This window comes from Anarhichas minor, unplaced genomic scaffold, assembly GCF_050575085.1.
Source record: "Anarhichas minor isolate MPS153535 unplaced genomic scaffold, ASM5057508v1 ptg000028l, whole genome shotgun sequence".
NCBI classification, from domain to species: Eukaryota; Metazoa; Chordata; class Actinopteri; order Perciformes; family Anarhichadidae; genus Anarhichas; species Anarhichas minor.
In genome coordinates, this window is record NW_027466474.1 from 11,636,126 (window position 1) to 11,650,356 (window position 14,231).

Here is a 14,231-nt window from a genome sequence, read left to right on the forward strand (position 1 = left end):
CCAATGCAATTAAAAACTCCATTTTCAAAGCGCTTTGCCGAGGGTGATAAATGGGCCGGTAATCCCTTAATTGTTCCCTCTTAGGCAGAATCGCGGGAATGATAGATGTTTCATTAGAGACGGGGTAAAACTAGAGGTAAATAAAATCAGACTGAGAGATATCGCTCTGTTTGTTATGGTCAAACCTCCACAGAAGGCTAAACGTGTTTCCGGTGAGGAAAAAGAGAAGAAGAAGCAGCTAAATACAGTGAGCCAGAATGTTTTCAGGACCACAGACAGTTCTGTTGGCTTCCGTGTCCTCCACATCCATTCCAGCCTCACGTGCTTGTCTGCGCGTGTTTGTGATGAACTTTTCCTCTTCTCGTCGCTTATTGCTTTGCCCCTTTCTGACGTTAAAATAGCATTTAAAGGGGAAAAGGCGCGACATGGACACAAGGTTTCTCTCTGTGGGGGAAATAACCGCGGCTCTCTCCCTCCTCGCGCCTCTGGAGATCCGCAGCAGCTGCACGCGCGGCTCATTCGGGATCACCGTCCACCTGAGATCGCAGCGTTGCCATTGATTCCACCAGCAGAAGGCTAATATTGACAAGTGCCGCGCTTATTCCAAAACCGTCGTAAACTGGCGGGCTGAAGCTTTTTTAAAATTTTTTATTTAACGTCAGATCAACTTTGACCAACATTGGCCCGCCGCGACGGGTCCAATCGGAGTTCAGATCAGCACCCCCCCCACCCCCCCCTACACCAGCACACCCCTCCCCTCTCTCTCGCCCCCTCTCTCTCTCTCTCTCTCTCTCTCTCTCTCTCTCTATCGTTCTCTCTCCCTCTCTTAGTTGCAAAAAAAAATGCTCTGCAGCTGGGCTGCACCTCAATGAACCTAATTGGTGCACTGTGAGCGACCATCATCTTTCCACTGGATTTCCATCGCGCCCGGCTCCCACCCAGAACATATGAATTTGCTCAGACAGACCCTTTTGAGGAGTTGAACAGATCGGTTCGGAGAAAAAAAAATGGCACAACGAGTGGTTTTGTTGTTGCTACTGTGGTTCTGTGACAGATCGTGTGCAGGATTTCCCAATCAGATAAATATCGGTAAGTGTCTTTTGTGTGTTTAAATGAAAAGGCTGCAGACTGTGGGGTTTTGTGTGGACAAAAGGTTGCAGTTTGATTCCGGAGAGACGTGCACGGAGCGCGGAGCTCTGCGCAATGATAGAGACTAACTTGATTGCACGTATGCTGCGATGTTAAAACCGCTGATTCTGTAAAACTACAGATGAAAGCCTCCCGTAGTGTTGTCTGTGTCATTGTAATCGTTGGGTGAAAGATATAATGATATTAAGGAGGAGGAAGACGGGATTTGAAGAGTTGCAGACAGGCGCACTGGTCAAAGAAAATAGAAAATGCACGATATAGTTATTCTTTCTAATACCAGTCAGCCTCCTTCTCCGTTGCAGTGGGACGGATGGAGTTATTCACTGAATGAAATGAGGTGTAACACTGACACGAGTCTTAAAAAGATGCCATTGTGTGATCTTGGTTTTCATCTCTCTTTAAGGGGGACTGTTCATGCGGTCCACGGTGCAGGAGCACAGCGCGTTCAGGTTCGCTGTCCAACTCTACAACACCAACCAAAACACCACGGAGAAGCCTTTCCACCTCAACTACAATGTGGACAACCTCGAGTCGTCCAACAGCTTTGCAGTCACCCATGCGTGTAAGTGTGTGCTTCTATTTCCGTCATGTCCAGCCCCCCCCCCCACACACACACACACACACTTATGTCCACAGCTGAGCGAGCAGAATCATTTATGTCGAACTCATCCATATGGAGCTTATAGAGGCATCTCAATCCAGGGGAGGCAGTCCAGTTCGCCTCACTTCACTCTCTCAAATAACGTCCCAGTGGGAATTTACAAATACAGATTTGTCTGATGTACACAGTGTTCTTCCCATAGTCATTTGTTATCATGGGGTTTATCACAAAATGCATACATCCTTTTTTCTTTCTAGAAATGTATATTTACTTTTACACAACATTTGACAGACAGAATGTGGTTGGGAACCACGTTGACAGCGTTTGTGGCTGTCTCGAGTTGTACAGAGCTGATATATTACAAATACATGAATTCCACATTGTAAAATAAATTCCTTCGGCATATAGACATACCGGCCTTGAGAATGCAGCCGATCACACAAACCCCGTGTCAAGGACTCAGCGCTGGAGGAGGTCTCATGTGTTATGGAGCAAAGTTGGATGTTTATTTTATAACTTGGCAAGTGTTTTATAAATATCCTTATTTTTCATCACATAAGTGATCCACTGTTCCAAAGGAAAGGATTTAAACTGGTAAAGTATCCATTACACATGATTTTTCCCCGCCCTCTCCATGCGTGCTATGTGCTTATGGTCCAGCCCATGATGCAACTGGTGCAGTGGCGGATTCCAACAAATCACCTCTTTTTTCCCCCCCCCAACACCCCCATTGGCTTTCAGTTTCTTGAAATCTGCGGTAACAAATTGGACATGAAGGGGAAGAGATAGAGCCGAGAATGCCATTTTGTGATGTCATTTCAAATGACGGGTTCGGTTTGGCCGAATGGCCGACTCTGAAGACACGCGGCTCTGTCTGACTGGTGCGGTTTGAGTCCCTCTAAACCCTGTGTGGCACGGTCATAATGGCCCCTCTGACTCCCCCTGTGTTACAGAGCATCTCCCCCAGCATTGCAGAGTCAGCTCATTAGCACCCAGCCCTCATAGCACCTCACCGTGCTGTCATTGGGTGAAAGGGGGGGTGGGGGTGGGGGGCGGTAAAAAAATCCATAGCTCCCCAACCAATGCCAGCAAATGAGTTGGGCTCAGACCTGCAGAGGAGGTGGGTCTGAGCAGCAAGGGAGATAAAGCAGAGCATCATATCACAGGCAGCAGAGCTGCAAGGGCCCTAACGAAGGCACCCATAAGAAACAATAAGCAAAGAGAGTGAATAAATAATAGATAGTGCTGTGCAATTTCACGCATGTTGAAGAGGAAGGGAAGCATAGTAGGAAAAGGGTTGATATCAGAATCTAATTAAAGTCCGGGGCAGACAGAGCTTTAGTGAGAGGAAGGGGCTCCTGTGGGAGCCGTGGCCCCGTTTCTTGTTTCTCGCTGCCACGTCTTAGCGTCTCCATCAAGAGCTCCGTCTCAGGACTGCCTTGAACTTCCGATGCGAGAGAACTGTGAGCTTTTAATAATGGCGCAAAGTAACCAATGCTGAAAGGACATTTAGCGCTTACTGTTGCAAAAATAGGAGAGCGATTGTCAAATGTCATCGTCATGTTTGGCGAGAGCATCGTCTTTGCTTTGATGTGCATATAAATAATCTGCGCTGCTTGAAATTTCTCAGTGTTGAATCTTCAGTCTGCTGCATTATACAAGAATTATTATTAACAAACGAAAAGCCCTCTACTTATTGTAATTGTAAAGTAATCAACAAACTCGAGCAAAGACAGCTCTTAAAACAGTCTGATGTACGGGTTTCTTTCACATCTGATTTGTGTAATGTTTGATCAGAGACTTTTTTTCCAGGTAGTGCCCTGAGACTCTTGTCAAGCTGAGCGCTCAAACCGCAGACAGCTCCCGCTGAGCTCACAACAGTCCATAAGCACCTCAGATTGTCTCCACCGATGTAGTGAACAAAATAGAGATGACGGTTATTAGATATCACTTATCTGCTGACTTCATGACTTCCAGGTCTTCGAGGCTCCGCCTCTGGTGAGTTCTGTATTTTATATTTGTCAGCGCTGTTGTTTCTTCTGCAAGCTGTCACAATTGTTTAGTGGACATGAAAATGTCCTTTGTCATCAATAGCCCCCTGTGGTTGACTCAGAACTTTGTCAGCAGTAGCACACGTCTATTTTATGATCGTGCAATCTGAACTAAGCTTTATTTTTTATTTTTTATTTTTTATTACAAAAATGGCATTTATGGAGGTTAGGGGAATAAATCTATTTCGAGGCAAGCTTCATCGCTTTGATCAATGTGAGTTGTGGCTGCCTCAGGCCTTGCAGAGTGGTTGAAATGACAGCTTTTGTTTGGTCTTGTCCGGACTCCCGTCCTCCTGAAGCTGACGTTCTGCTTTAGTGTGCATTCTCTCTTTACTCTGGGACAGATACCGCCATAGCCCTCTCCTCTGACTCGTCGTGTAGATCACTCCTCCCCATGTGCCGAACATCCTTTAAAAAAGTAATATCACAGAGGCAGAGGAACAAGAGGCCGTGCATACGGTGGTTCAAATTAAACGGGCTGGACTGTATTTTTCTTTTTAGAAACAAAACACGGAAAACCTTCAGGTGTGATGAAGGCACAGCCTCGCGTCAGAACCGCTTCTTTCAAGTCAGTTTTAAAACCTTGTGCCATTAATTGAATTAGTGGCCGGCAGCAAAACAATGTGTGGCTTCAGTAATCCTTAGGGCTGAGCTTTGTACTGCAGAGGCTTGGTGTGTGTGCTTTCGGTGGCAACGCTGTTGTTGCTTTGAAGTGACATCAGAAATTGTGAAATGTGTAATTACCAGCGCCGGGTCCATAATGGCTACGGAAACTAGGAGTCAGGTACGCTCACCGAGAAGACGGGAGCCAAAGAAAAGGCTACCGGTTTGAAGAAAGCAGAGTCGACAGCATTCATGTTCCTGATGGTCACGGCTAGCCAACTTAATGACACCGCCATCCTTTTCCCTCCTTCTTCTTCTTCTTCCCTTTACCTGAGGCGAATAAAACATCAAGGCCCCTCCCCCCCGCCCCTCCCCCCCGCCTCTCCTCTTATACGCTATTTGTTGGATTATTCGCCTTGATTCCTGTAAAAGGCAAATTTTGCAATGCTTGGCTTTTGAATCTCATCTCCCCATTCCTCATTCCTCATTCTGTCATTAAGCTAATGGTCTGTGTCCCTTCTGCCAGCCTTTTTACATGTGCCTACCCCTCTTCTATCCAATCCTCCAGGTCCTTAAGTCCTGGCAGTAGCAGATGCTTCTTTGGCAGCACAGTTCAGCCACCAGTCTTCCACTGCTGTTAGCTACTGTAGGCGAGACCGCTTTGCTCAGAGAGTGTGGAGGAAATAAGATGAAACAAGAATCACTGTGATTTGCGTTTCGTCATTTCTTAAGGCGAGAGAGAGGAGGGACAAGAGAGAGAGCAGAGTGACTGTGAGGTGCGATTCATCTTATTGTAATTAGAGACAAGGTGCAGTTAAAGGAATGGTATTACATTTTAGGAGATGGGCATATTCGCTTTCTTACCAAGAGGTAGACTTCGGAGATTGATACCACTCTCATGTCTGCATGGCAAATATGAAGCTGGAGCCAGCCTCCTGTTAGCCTAGCTTAGCACAAAGGCTGGGAACGGGGAGAAACAGCTAGCCTGGTAGCTAGAAAGGTGACAGAATCTGCCAGCACAGCTAAGTCTCACTTATTAACATGTTAGATCTCATTTCTTAAATCCATACAAAAGCCACAAGTGTTTTTAAAGACACCATTCTACAAGTGGTACAAATTATTTCTTAGCTGCCAGGCAACCAGTTGGGACACCAGGAAGTTACTGGTCCCAGTCAAGAAATAGTCCGGTGTATAACCCCAGTAAAGCAGCAAATTGTTGTTTTTACTCTTTGTTTTTTGGATTAAATGAACAAAGTATATCATGTTAATTCATGACCTTTAGAGGTGCTGGTAGGTGTATTAGAGCCAGGCCAGTGGTTTCCCCCTGTTTCCAGTCTTTATGCTAATCCAGGCTAACCTGCTGCTGGCTGTAGCTTCATATTTACCGTACAGTCAATAGAGAGAGATCTCAATCTTCTCTTCTGTCTCTTGGCAGGAACGCTGCGTGTTTCGCCCCAAAATGTCAAACTATTCCTTAAACACTGCTTCAAGTTAATAGCAGTGGACTTACGGACTTACGGACTTATCGTTGGGAGACGTTCATGCTGCCTTAAGCAGTGTGCAGAAAAAATGAATTATCGCACATAATGTGTGTGTCTCTCATCATTCTAAGCGGATGTTTAATTCCACGTGATGCAGGACGATCAATGGTGATAATCTGTGAGCAATATCAGGACAGTATCAGGATCAGAAAGTGTGTGGAGCCCGTTAGATTTCATTTAAATTGAATAGGGTTATCATCAACTCACAACAGTGCACAAGCCTATTTTAGTTTTTTTGTCTCGACACAACTCATTCTTAGAAGCATCTTTTCTCACTGACCTTTACGCCTACCCGGAGAGTGCTAGCTCCGCACATGTGGGCCAGAAACACCAACGGTCTCTTTACACCGGCGGCCCCGCACTACGACTGAGCACATGTGGCAAATGGCATATGTTGCGAAGCACAAACGAAAGGGCCCTTACCAAATCTTCGCGTGGATCGTTCTGTGTATAGCTTTTGGGTGCAGTTGTTGGTGTCGGTGGTGGTGTGTGCAAATGGATGGCAAACAAAGCGACAGGCAGGCATATTTTTGCAGCGCACGGCCGGACAGATACAGGCTATGGTCGACAGAAGCTCCTCAGGTGATTGTAGTAGCGCTACACTTCTTGTCCTTGCAGGCTGTAACTCAGCTTGAAAGGTGTGACCGGGGAAACATGGCAGGAGGAGCTGGGTAAGAGTTGGTGAAACGCAGTAGTGGGAGAGACGAAGACCGCAGTAAGAGAAAGCAAGAAGAATTTGAATAAAGGAGGTTTTAGATGTTGCTTTTATAGAGAGTATGTGTGTGCACAAGCGTATGATTGTGAGTGTGTGTGTGTGTGTCTGTGTGTGTGTGTGTGTGTGTGTGTGTGAGCGAGAGAGAGTTCTCCGGGCTATGGGGGTTGTGCCGGGACGCGCCATCACAGTCCAGCTGTGTTGGAGGCACAGATGGAGGTTTGTTTATGGACGCACAGGCGTGTGCATATGCATGTGTGTGTGTGTGTGTGTGTGTGTGTGTGTGTGCACGCACATATGCACAGAGCCACGCACACAAGACACTGTAGGCGGATGCAGTCGCACATGCGTGGACAGACACATAGCTGTCTCCCTCTTCACATTTCTTACTGAGTAAATTTCCCTGTTTTGTACTGAAGCTCCCTTGACACACTCCATCATTCATCCAAAGTAAAGGTCATGGTAAAAAATATTGCCGGCTCACCCCCCGCGTCTTTTTTTTTTCTTTCTTTTTTTTAGGAGATACCGTTTTTGAAAGGCTAGGATTTGTGTGAAATGCGAAGAGTAGACGAGCATATTTGATAAGCCTGTGCAAAAGCCTCTGAGAGAAAGACGTGGTGTAATGTAATGGTGCGATCCGGAGGCCAGCAGGCCAGGCGGTCTCCGAGGGAGCTGGATCCGGGGCCCTCGGTCAGATGAGTGGCACAGTAACGGCCCCGGATGAGGTTACGTGCTCTGGGAACAGCAATGCCTCTGAGAGGGGAGCGCGACGTCAGCGGAAGGGGGTGACGGACAGTGTGGCTGAGATTTTAAAAAAAAAGAAAAAAGGATGAGGCAGAGAGGGGGTGGAGTTTCTGTCAGATGCAGTCACGTTATCATCTGACTCAAGCTTAAAAATGTCTGGCAGAGTTATTATCACTTTTTTTTGGAACATTATGACCAAATATTTAAAATTGAATTTTTCTTGTTACTACAAGTGCTACAGTAATTGCTTCTGCATTTTGCAGTCTTGCTGGAATTTAGCACTGATGAAATACCAATAACTTAACCTACACATCTTGCCGACGTAACTACAAACACTGGTACTGTGTGTGGTGGTCATATGAGGTTAAAGCTTCTTTTCTTTTTTGTCATACAGCAAACGCATAAAAGGCTGGAAGAACTCAAAAGGCCAAACCTCCGAAAATGGAACATTATTTTGACCTAATTTTCTGGCCATGAGATGCCCTCCTCTGTATTTTTATTTAGTTATTTATTTATTCTAAAGCCAGGCACACAGCTGAAGCCGTAATGAGATTCAGACTAGAAAACGTAGAACACACTCCGAGGCAGATTCAACACAATGAATTTTTAATCAGAATATCAAAAGATCCTCTTAAACCCAACCTAAGGAGAAGTGTTGCTGTCGGAGTGCTATTTGTCTTGGAATCAATGACGCTGGCAGATGTTGTTTGATAAAACAACAGCTTTCCTCCCTCGCTGCTGTGGTGGCTTCAGATCTCCATATATCTTCAACAAACACTGGGCTACAGCAGCTGTGGAATGTAAAAAGGTATCTGGTGGAGGGACAGACTTTCTGATTTTGGAAGATGAGTAAATCACATCACAGATGTACATGACAGTTATCGGTCCTTTGTGTTCTGTGTGGATGTTGGGTTCTTTTGGATATCTTGTGGTTTTCTTTTATCTATCTGCTTAATTCCCCCAGGGCAAATGTGATATTGCGAGCGAGAAGAGGAATTAAGGTGAAATGATTATGAATGGACTGTCATGGCACCCTAAAAAACATCATAACCCTGCAGCATGCGATTATTTCAAACAAGCAGCCAACATCGAATTTCCGTTCATGCTGCTGTATTCACATGGCAACTGATGCGTTTGATATATAATACATGAATACTACAGTAATTCTGGGACCGCCAGAAATGCTGTACATGTTTCAGGGATGTTACGTGATTACTCATAAAGCTTTAACATTTCCAGAACTATAAAAACAATTGCCGCAGCGGAGCAATAACCACCTGGATGTTACCATTAACCAACCAAGAATGTATAAAAATAATAATTTGTGCACCGCTGACCCATGTGTGAGCTTTATGGCAGACCCACGAAGGCGTTGACTGCAGACACGATGCAACATGGCAGCCCATCTTTGCTCTGCACATCTGTTCACCACTGTTCAGATTGATAGGGTGGTTTTCTGAACTATAAGTCAACAATGACAGGCCAAGTCTGTGTTCCCTTATTGAAGATGCTATCAGCGCTGCGTTGTGAAGAACAGGAGGAGCTGGCTGACCGTACCAGAAGCAAGCGACAAACACACCACGAGGGACCGCAGACAGTCCTAGTGGTGCATTAGACACATTCGCTGCTCTGCTCCGTGTGAGGGGGAGGAAAAAAAACGGTTTACGATAAGAAAAATAAAAAACCCTGCACATGTGGTGCATATTAAGTCAAGTGAACAGGGGGGCGGGGGCAAGCTGCCATTGTGAACTATTCATCTCAGGTGCATCAGGGATATGTCTGGCAGCAGCTCAGTTCATGTCATGTGATGGCTGCTTTCCATTTTTGTTTTCTCAATGAGCAAAAACCTCTCAAGGAGAGTGGAGCGCGTCGTTTGTGGCAGAGATCATTTTTTTTATTTGGAAAATGTCATTTACCCTTATGGGCCAGTTGTGAAAAGGCAGGGATGGAGGAAAGAAGAAGAAAAGGAAGAGCATTTCAAAAAACTCCTGTAAAGATCTCTTACATTGCAGTCAGCATTTCTTTTACTTTTACACCTCCCCTCCCCCTCGCTCTGTCTTTCTCATCTCTATATACCTCCTTTTTATATGTATTTAATCTCTCCCACAAAGCCCATTACAGCTATGTTCCCGCAGCCATTGCAGTCACACTCAGCTAGCTATTGGCCATTCACTAGACTCCCCTACAATATCCGTAATCACTGAATCAGTAATCCCCTACTTGAGCCGGAATAGCGCATCCGCATCGCGCCTCATCGGAAGTTGCTGCATTGGCCTGGCTTCACTGGGTCCAAAAGAAACTCTGAAGTCGTGTTCAATAGGAGATGCTGACTGCATTGTCCTATCCAAGGTCAGACAGCTTATGAAGGAAAATACTTTTGAGCCTTTTTATTATTTCGGAGGAGCTCAGAGAAAAGCATTAATTGGCACCTATGTGCTGTCTAATCTTGTCGGCCCACTCAGACGGCGTTATCAACTGTTTATTGTTCGGTTCCCGTGTGTGTGTGTGTGTGTGTGTGTGTGTGTGTGTGTGTGTGTGTGGCGTAGGATGATTTTGCGCTAAAGACGGTCAAAAAAAAAAGTCAAGACATCGGGGTGGTGTTGTGATGAATACCAAACATCAACAGGGAGTGTCACGATGTACTCTCCCAACTAGTAAATATTGGATCACAGTGCGACGGGGCTTCCAGCTCCCAGCTCTCCGTCTGCCGACTGAGCAGACCGATCCGCACGTTTCTGGCCCGTTTCAAAAGAGGCAGTCGCTAGCAGAGCCCTGCCAGAGCTGCATGTCTGTGCAGAAACAAGGGCTTCCATCATAACTGATTGCTTGTGACAGTTCACAGTCGCCGGGCCACTGGAGCATCATAACCTTGTGAAACTAGTGTACGGGCACTCTAGCATACAAGCTGAAGGAGAGGAGGAAGAAAAAGGAAGATATTAGCATATTCCTCGCAGTGATACGGAGATGCAAATAAGGCGTGCCGTGCCATGGTTAGCCTCTGTGGTTAATATTAAACGCATCTTGTGCAGTGACATAATGCAGACCAACACATCTGGAAACAAGGGAAGGGGGGGGAGGTTGTAGTCAATTACTGCGACTGTGATTGCAGTCGCAGATTGAAGACCTCAGCAACGTCGGAGCAGGATCTGTTGATGTGTTGGAATGAACTGCGGATGACACCGAGGCAGAAATGTCTCCTGGCGGGCCCGAGGAGCGAACCCCAAGCCACTCAAATAATTTGATCTGTGTTGTCACCGTAACAAGCGCCAATGCATTCCTGATTGCTCACTGATTCACATCGAGCGCACAAGTTTAATCGAATCTGCATGAATGCCGTAAAGAGTAGAATGAGAGTCAAACTGGCCGCGAGTAACAGGCGTGGAATTATCCGGTTGTCGTCGGGTACGAAGCTCCGAGGTGCTTTGACTCATCCGCCTGCCCGGCCATCAAGGAGGTGAAAGCCGTTTGCTTTTTCCCCAACTTAGATCAAGAAGACTTTTTAGTAGGTGTGTGCGAGAAAACGGTTTGATTGCAGCCGGGTTGTCTTTACTTTACACGCGTCGTACCGCGGGTCCTTCTGTCTTTAGTGCTCACTATCCCCATGAGTGAGAATTAAGTGAACATGATGTGCTCGCTCGACCATGACCCTCCTCTGTTTCCCCCTCCAATGGTTAATTCGGAGAGTACTGTTGTGTGGCTCTTGCCATTTCACACATGGATACGTAAAACCCGTGGGCGATTGCTCCTAGGCCACTGTCCGTGTTTGCGTGTCCATGCATGACCGTGTGATGAAATATTGAAGTGTTCCATCATTGACCATTGGGTAGCCGTCGGCGTGATTCCTGTCCCTTACTTTTATTTTTCCTCCCATCTTTATCTCCGTGCCGTGGATTTATGTTCCCCCGGCGTGGCGTACTGATCAGGAAAGGCAAAAACCCCCATCTGGACCCATGACAGAGCTAATCCATCGCAGCTGCAGAATGAAAAGGCCGTTTGGAGTGAATCCATTCCAAAGGGCCTCAATGGAAAGCTTCTCTCAGATGCCGGTGCCCTTTGCAGCCCTGACAGTGCTAGAATATGATGAAAAGGGACTTGGGAGAGTTCACTGGCTTAGCTATGTTTACGAGAGGAGGGAATGGTGGAGGAGAGAGAGAGAGAGCCACAGTGCTGGAGATGGAGAGATGAAGTGACCAACCACTGTGTTTGTGTATGCCCGTGTGTGATGTAAACTGGATTGTAAGAAAAACACAGCACAGCACGTCTCTCCCTCCTCTCTCTGACTACCTGCCGTCTATAGTGAGAATATATGCTGTCTGGCATTTTAACTATACGCATCTGTAGATGAGCTGTACACATTCAACAGCAGACAGAAGTCTGTGAAGTGGACAGTGGCCGGAAGCAAGATGTCCACTTTAAAATGAACTTACTAGAAAGGAGCGTACAATATGTGTGAAATAGCACCTTGCTCTGTCTTGTGGAAATGGGCAGCTATATTGAATAACATACCTTTCTTAAGTATGCCAAGGGCACTGAGAAGGCTCGTCTATTTTATTTTTTTTACTTCTCAACACTTTGTGCAATGTTTTTTCCCCCTCGCACATTGTAGTGCTGCTGCTGCTGCTTTACCAAGTCCCATCCCTGAGCTGTAAGGGGATAGACTTTAGGTCTTTTATGCATAAAGAAGCTTAAGTTTGGAAATTGCTCTCAAGTGGCCAAAGTTTGTGAAACGTCAGTGAACATTTCACCCCCAATTTCAGGGGTTTGTCTCCGAGTTAAGCTTTTTAGCCCTAGGACTCCCTGTAACACAATGAAATATTTAGGTGTAATGAAGAGGAGTTTGCAGAAGTGTGTAGCAGCCATGTTATGGGAAACAATGGGATTGGCACAAGATGCAGGTTTAATTAAAAGAATAAAACGTGTATAACACCATCTTTAAGTGCCAGTGAACCCTCTCACTTTCCACCAGCGGTATCGAGCCTCCTCCTGCCGCCACCCAAATAAGATGGACATGAATAGGATAGTCTGAATAACCCAGACAACTTAATAATAAACAACGGTTTATTACAACTTTAGTTTTGGACTTCTCCCTTTTGTTTTTTTTCCTCCAAAAGAAGTTGTAGCTACTCCTGCAAAGCTATCGGCTTGTTTACAACTCTATGATCGTCTGACACAAAAGCAGCCATAACCCATTGAACCAAAGGCCCAGAGCTACGAAAAATAAAAGCTGAGTTGTGATAACCCATGGTTTCCTCTTAAATATTTTTATAGGGACTATTTCTTTGGCTGTTTCACTGAAGACAGTTTAACCTGTGGATTATCCTGTGTGATCAACACATTGTAAATATAATTTTAGTGCGACCGTTAAATGAAAAAAGAATGGTTTTTTTTCATTATTTTATGGCAACTTTATCGCTCTAGCTTAGAAGTTAATTTACTTTGAAGCATTTTGGTTTTGATCAGCCTGCCACGCAAGAACCCGTCCATTTCAGTGTGTCTTCATCATGCTGTCATTAGACTGACACCGTTAAACCTGAGACTTGTTCTAACTCGAACACATACGAGACATCACACAGGCACCGAGTTGGACTGTGTTTTTTCTTATTGGAGTTAGTGCCTAGCACATATCCAGACAATGAAAGGTGCACTGAGAATCCATCTTTTCATCTAATATGAGAAAACGTCTCGCGCTCCTCTCTCTCTCCAAGCGACTATATGAAATGGCTCTAAATCCCCTCGCTGAGAATCTTTATTGGTTTTTGTGGGAAAATTTGCTTTAGAAAAGTAAGGTGAGTGAGGCATATTCAATATCCTATATATGTCCTATATATGTGCCAGGGTCCGGGCACATATATAGGATTGCAGCTCACTCACTGTCATCCCTCCCTGTTTTTACATCTCTCGCTCTTTCTCCCCACCACCACCTCCAGCATTATCATTCAGGGACGAAGCATCATCACAGCAAGGGCACTAATAAGATGAAAAGTGGTGCTGGACTCTACGTACTTAACAAAGCCTGGATTGAGGCTGAGAAGGAGAGGGAAGTCTTTAAGGGACGTCTTCAAGGTTAAACAACTGGTCCCCATGTCCCGTCCTCGTTGACTTATTCCAATATTCTCCACAGAAAAAGGCAAAGAGCTGGGAGAGACTGATCCGGGAGAGGTAATAATCAAGCTTCACAATGCAAACGCCTCCGTGACTCGGCTCGGTTTGTTTCATCGACATCGGATATGAAATGTGACATGTAATTTGATTAGCGACAACCGGGGGGCAAAGGCTTAGTTTACATGCGCTGGAAGTGGAGCTCGTGAGAGTGGCAGATTGTCATCCTCTCTTGGTGGCCCTGTGCAGCACACACTTGGCCTTGCATGTGCACATAAGCTATACACGGGGAAACACGGATCAGAAGTCCCCCTAAAAGACTGAAACAACCAGTCAGGAAGCATTACGCTCACACAGTTCGCACCCTAACCGGAATATAGACATTTCAAGACTCCTCGTCTTGCAGATTAGGAAAAGAGAGAATGACAAACAGAAACTAGTTTAGCAAGCAAGACTGCAGAACCGATAGAATTGATGTAGGGCAGGAAAAACAATCCGGCGTTTTGACAGTGGCGGGAAAATATATGCGCCTGCCAGACATCCACGAAGTTTACTCTTGTTTTTTGTTTTGTTTTTCTTTCTCAATCATCCAAAATACGGAGCCAGAGAGAGTTTCAGCTGCCAGTTATTTCTCCTGATGTGTACAATTGGATTCTAAACAAGTCAGGCGGGTCTATACCTGACATATATCTCCACACATCTTCACCCAGGCGAGCCGAGCTCCGCCGTAG

At 45.7% G+C, this 14,231-nt stretch overlaps 1 protein-coding gene across 2 annotated transcripts in view; it reads left to right on the forward strand.

Moving 5' to 3' along the window:
• Positions 1-1,007: 1,007 nt before the first annotated feature.
• The window catches only part of LOC142962895 (glutamate receptor 3), a 73,259-nt gene continuing 60,035 nt past the window's right edge, over positions 1,008-14,231 (forward strand). For both annotated transcript variants that reach the window (XM_076103578.1, XM_076103577.1), the window contains exons 1-2: positions 1,008-1,089; positions 1,553-1,711. In XM_076103578.1, the coding sequence (XP_075959693.1) occupies positions 1,008-1,089; positions 1,553-1,711 (241 nt within the window). The remainder of the gene's footprint in view (positions 1,090-1,552; positions 1,712-14,231) is intronic.